Source organism: Bos grunniens, chromosome 11 (assembly GCF_055505025.1).
Source record: "Bos grunniens cultivar Pamir isolate PY7600 chromosome 11, Bosgru_T2T1.0, whole genome shotgun sequence".
In the NCBI taxonomy this organism is placed as follows: domain Eukaryota; kingdom Metazoa; phylum Chordata; class Mammalia; order Artiodactyla; family Bovidae; genus Bos; species Bos grunniens.
The window spans coordinates 103,698,536-103,704,535 of NC_141175.1; the positions used below are offsets into that span (position 1 = coordinate 103,698,536).

The window sequence follows — 6,000 nt, forward strand, 5'->3', positions numbered from 1 at the left end:
AGCAGAAATAGATGTTTTTCTGGAACACTCTTGCTTTTTTGATGATCCAGCGGATATTGGCTATTTGATCTCTGGTTCCTCTGCCTTTCCTAAAACCAGCTGGAACATCTGGAATTTCACGCTTCACATATTGCTGAAACCTGGCTTGGAGAATTTTGAGCATTACTTTACTAGCTTGTGAGGATAAGTGCAATTGTGTGGTAGTTTGAGCGTTCTTTGGCATTGCCTTTCTTCAGTTTAAATCTGAATTTGGCAATAAGGAGTTCATGATCTGAGCCACCGTCAGCTGTGTCTTGGGTGGCGCTACACGGCAGGGCTTAGTTTCATTGAGTTAGACAAGACTGTGGTCCATGTGATCAGATTGGCTAGTTGTCTGTGATTGTGGTTTCAGTCTGTCTGCCCTCTGATGCCCTCTCTCAGCGTCTGCCGTCTTACTGGGGTTTCTCTTACCTTGGACGTGGGGTAGCTCCTCTCGGCCACGCCAGCGCCGCACAGCCACCACTTGCTGCAAGTAGGTGTCTGAAAAACCAGTGGTTGTCTGGGATTTACCTGCTAAAATACTACTAAATTTTAGCTCTTAACTACTTTTCACAGTTACTTTATCAAGTGTGATTTTTAAAGTCTTATTATTTTGTTAAGATCAGAAATAGCACTAATCTTATAGCAGTACCTGCTTCTGAACTTCAACAATATCCTGTCTTGTTGGCAGAAAGGGAATGGTTCAATCTAATTTTCTTAAGCTCTTATGAGCTTTCACTGCTTAAAGACAAGTTAATTACACATTGCGCCCAGGAAGATCTTCCCTCACCAGTGTATATAATTTTGTTTAAAATTTCACTTTCCTTTTCCAATTCTTAGTGAGCTTCTCAGAATAGAGAACTTGACTGTGAAGGTAAGGGGTGGGAAAAGCAAAGGTGTGTTCCAGGTAGACTTGCTTGTATAAAAAGATAATGTGATTGGAGACTTTAAAGCGACTTGATCCTGGCTTCCAGGACAGACGCCTCCCCTTTGCTCCCACAGTGTGGCTGAAGTCTCACCTGCGTGCTCTCCCGCCTCTGCCGCTGTGTCACACACACTGTCCTCCCTGTCTTCAGGGCTCCTTGAGGGTCTAAGTTCGGAAAACACTGAAGAAACCCCATTACTACTTTCACCTCCACTCTCTTCCTTTCTTACACAGAAGGAGCTAGAGATGTCAGTTTCTAGATTTTTATACAAACATTTTAAAGAAAAGTGTCCCATGGAAACCAGTGTTTTCAAGAATTCAAGGGTATCCTTAAAGTGCCCCCAAATTATTTTACACATTTCTTATTTTATCTTTTTCTCCTTAGGTACCAACAGTTAAAATGATTTATGAATTATTTATTATATAAATTACTGTTTTCTCCTTTTGCTTAGCTTAAAAAAAAAACAAAAAAAAAACCACTGGACAGTTACTTTGTACTTTGTGAGAAATTTTCCCTTGTATTTATATTGTTTTTGTGTCATAGGAAGGAAAATCCCCTCGGCAGTGTCTGAAGGAAGGAAACTGCAAAGCTTTGAAATACTCATTTTTTGAGTGTAAAAGATCAATGGTAAGTGGCTAAAGATTTTTAAAAGCTTATGCTCAAAATTAGCTCTGTAGAGTCAAATATGTTAGTGACTTAGTAATTATAAATAGGTTGCAGTGGTGTCACTTGGAAAAAAAGATGTACTTTTTTCTCACCCAGTGAATTAATGTGAGGTTCATGGAAACCCACAGCTGATTGTTCTATTATGCTGACCACAGTAGCTGAACTTCATGAATTTCTAAAAACGAGTTAAGACCATGGTCTTGGCAAGTATAAATGGAAAAGAGTTGATGTTGGTCACTGTATTTGGGTCATTTGGCGATTGCACAGCCATAATGCGGGATCTAAAGGGTGTGTACTGCTCCTTACATGTTAATGTGATTGGAAAAAATGTTGGCATCTGTGTTTGAATCTGTAGTGATGAACTGTGGAGAGACAGCCTGAAGGACATTACAAATCTCATCTTTGATTCAAAGATTCACAAAGGTCTTTGGAATAGAAACCAGGAGCCTTGTGTTTGTGAAAAGAAAATAAGAAATCACAAAAATGAACATCCCTTTAAAAACAGCAGTAACTTTAACTTGAACATGCTCTCGATTGGTCAGCAGCACTTAAATCCCTTTCCTTTTGTTGATAGGAGAAGCAGAGCGTATAGGATATTATGATCTGGGAGGCCAGAGAAAAACTTTGCTAACTAATCAGATCCAGGGAGGTGTAAAGTGAGATTAAAATTGGCAATGCTTTCTCAAGTGACACAGTTCTTTGCCATATTTTCCTGTCATTTAATGTAGGAAAAGAGGATTTTCTTGCCTTCTCCCACACAGTTTTGTTACCCTTGTAAAATGCAAGCCTTTAGACCTTTCAAAGAATGTTAAATCATGTTTATATAATTGAGAAGTCATAAAGAACAGTTAGTGTAGGAGGCAATGAGGTGTCCTTATTAATCACAATGACTGGATTTGTAATAAACTCCCTGTTAATTCCTATCCTGAAACTCAGGCTTTGATCTCCAAAGAACATTAAGAAATCAGAACATATAAAGCTTTTCCACAGTTTTATCTGCCTTCTGCAGACATTTGTAATAATCTTGAGTAAAAAAAAGTTAACATGCTTCTGACCATTTCTAAATATCAGTACGAGGCAGAACTTGACTCACACTTTGACTCTAGAAGGAGCAGTATTAGGAACCTTATAGCAGATTTAAGAGACCCTTGCAACCTTTCTTCAAGACTAGGACGCACTGGTAGTCCTCCAGTGTGAGGAATAACTGTTGCAACTTCGGTTGGTCAAAACCTGAAATAAAATGATTTAAATTGTGCTGGTAATTTTGCTTATTATTTCAAACAATGGGTATGTAACTCAGAGTGAAGGTAAAATGGTCAGTTTGAATCGGCTGTGCCCTCCTAATAGTAGCATCTCATCATCCTGATCATGACTCTCGTTTGAAGATTACTTGGTTTTTGAAAGTGTGGCTCTTAGCTACTGTATCTGATGCTCAGATGAAGAGATAGTGGTCTGTCCCACGCTGGCTGTGTTGTCCTCATTAACAGGGTTTAGCTCTAAACTAATTCATTCCTCTGGGATTTCTGTGGAATGGTATTGACTGCAGTTCTGCCTTCTGTACTGACTAGGACCCTCCATCCTGTGGCCTCACTTAAGAAGTGGCCTTACTGGGAGGCTTAAGTGAAAGAATATGCAGTTGACCTATGAGTAGTAATTTAAGGGTTTGTAATCTCAAAATGGCTGTGTGTTACATATATTTCAAGGCTCTTTTCTCAGTTACTATTTAAAGATTCTAAAAACACTTGAATATTAACCCAAATAAAGCTTAATCAGAAAGTCAGCTTTGTTAGAAGAATAATGTATATTGAGTGTACTCCAGAAAAAAAGATGAATGTAAGTTGGACTTAAGAATTCTTACTGTGACCATGAATGGAACTCTTGTTTCTAACGCCTTCTTTCCCTCTTTGTTATTTTTTCCTCCCCCGAGCTGGGACAGTCGCCTTTTTGATTATGCTGGAGGCTGGTTTACTCCTCTCATGTAGTGACACCTGTTACCAAAACTGTGTTTGATTATGGTGTCCAAAATGTGATTTACTTGTGTATTTATTTTCAGTTGGATGCCAGATCAAGATTCAGGGGAAGAAAAGGATATTGATACTACTATGTTGAAACCAAGATGGATACAAGAAAGGACTCTGGTCATTAATCCAGAGAAGCCAAAATAAGAAACATACTTTTTGTTACATCTGTTCAGGTGGACCAGTTTTTTCCTCCATGAAACAAGAAAATGGATGAGTTCTGGTTTTCAGTAGGTATAAATGATTCCCTTGTTCTAAGTTATTCTTAGAATAAAAATTCAATTGAATAGTTATGAGCTGAGAACATAATAGATGTGTTTTAAGAATTGTTCTGAAGCACAGGGAATGGAAAGATTGTTAGTTTCCAACTTGACTTCTCTACGAGATGACACAAATTTGTGCATCCTTTGTCAGTACTGTGGAGGCCAGGGATGGGACTGTGAAAATCAACATGCAGCCTGATGAGAAGATATCCGTCTGGAAAGTTTAGGGTAAAACTTTCTTTTATTCAGATTGTACTATTTAGTTCTAAAATAAATTGTGTTTGATTGCTTGGTGAAGAAATGCTTCCCCTGCACTGATTCATTCAGTAACAACCTCAAAACGTTAATGCCACTCATTAGGCAAAGCTGGATCCAAATCTGGGACTATGCTGCCAGGCCTTCTGGCCTCCTCTCCTGAGTGTTTTTCTGTTTCCTGACCTCATTTTTAGGCTGGCCCTCTCTCCATAATGGGGAAGAGGCCAGTGTCCCCCCAAAGCACACATCCTTAAAGTCTGTGATCCCAAAAGAAGAAAGATAACCTCCTTTTCTGGGGTCCACTAATCAGATTCCACAAAAGAACTGTTGTCTTCTCTGGAACAACTGCCTTTGAATTGGACCAGTCCCTGTGGGAAAAGGAACAGGACCCCATGATCTTGGCCAGGGCTGGGTCTTAGGCACTGTGTTTGGTAATTCATGTCAGAATCACCTTGGTTGAGTGGTGGGCCTTTATCCTAAAAGGAAAGGATTCAGAGCAAACTGAAACAGCAGGTGTTGACGTTAGAAGGCAAGACTGAAAATTATGAAATACTTGAAAAAGTTTACAATCACAGTGATTTTATTCCAGTCACATAATACAGTAGAGCCAGATATGAATCCAAGTTTCTAGTTTTATTTTCAGGATTGAAGAACGATGGAAGAGCCGTTGCTGCTTCATAGATCTGCAGTTCACTGGAGTTAGAACAAGCAAGGTGTTCTGTAGCTCTTTGCTTTCTTAAAAGTTCACCTAAAGTGAAAATTCTGTTATCAGCACTGGTCCTTGCTGCAGAACATCACTGAGGTCTATTTTATATATTATTCATTGGTAAAGAGAAAATGATAGATTTTTTTCAATAAATTTTTGTATATATCTGTTTAAGTGCCACAACTTTTATTAAAGGTTAAGTTTGTTAAGAAACTCAGATTATGTTATAGAGCCCTATCTTTTCTTAGCTATAGCTTTTTTGAGAGCTTCACTGGGAGAAATTCAGATACCTTAAAATTCACTCTTAAAGTAAAGATTCGGCTTTTTTTTCTCTTAGTAGTCACAGAGTCATGAACCCATCACCACTGTCCAATTCCAGAGCATTTACACCGCTCCAGAGAGAAGCCCTGTCTCCATTAGCGGGCATTCCCTTCTCTCCTTGGGTACCCCAGTTCCTAGCAACCGCTTACACATTTTCTGTCTGTAGATTCACTTCTTCTGGGCATTTCATAAACTTAGAATTATGTAACATGTGACCTTTTGTGACTGGATTCTTCATGTTTTCAAGGTTCATCTATATGTAGCATCCATCTGTACTTCATTTCCTTTTATTGCTGAGTAATATTCCATAATATAAATGTACCACATTTCATGTAACCATTTATCAGTTGATGAATATTTGGGTTGTTTGTACTTTGGGGCTATTATGACTAATGATATGAACATTCATGAATGAATTTTATGTGGACATGTTTTATTTCTGTGTCATATGGTAACTCCAGCTTTAAATGATGAACTCCCAAACTTTTCCACAGTGGCTATATCATTTATATCCCCACCAGCAATGTAGGAGGATTGCAGCTTCTCCATATCACCAACAGTTGTTATTTTTCATATTTTTGTTTGTTTTTTATATGATAACTATTTTTAAGTCATTTTTATTTTTTGAAAATTTTATTGGAGTATAGTTGATTTACAGTGTGCTGTTGGTTTCACGTGTACAATCAAATGACTCAGTTGTGAGTGTGTGTATATATTTCCCTTTTGTAGGTTTCTTTTTCCATATGTGCCATTACAGAGTATTGAGTTCCCTGTGTTGTACAGTAGGTCCTTATTATCTGTTTTATATATAGCGTATGTGTATGTCC

At 38.2% G+C, this 6,000-nt stretch overlaps 1 protein-coding gene across 1 annotated transcript in view; it reads left to right on the forward strand.

The window, feature by feature from the left end:
• Window positions 1–4,192, forward strand: part of COA5 (cytochrome c oxidase assembly factor 5) — a 34,044-nt gene extending 29,852 nt beyond the window's left edge. The window contains exons 2-3 of the mRNA XM_086328079.1: window positions 1,488–1,571; window positions 3,664–4,192. Coding sequence (XP_086184205.1) covers window positions 1,488–1,571; window positions 3,664–3,705 — 126 coding nt within the window. The 3' untranslated portion in view covers window positions 3,706–4,192. The remainder of the gene's footprint in view (window positions 1–1,487; window positions 1,572–3,663) is intronic.
• The last annotated feature ends 1,808 nt before the right edge of the window (window positions 4,193–6,000 follow it).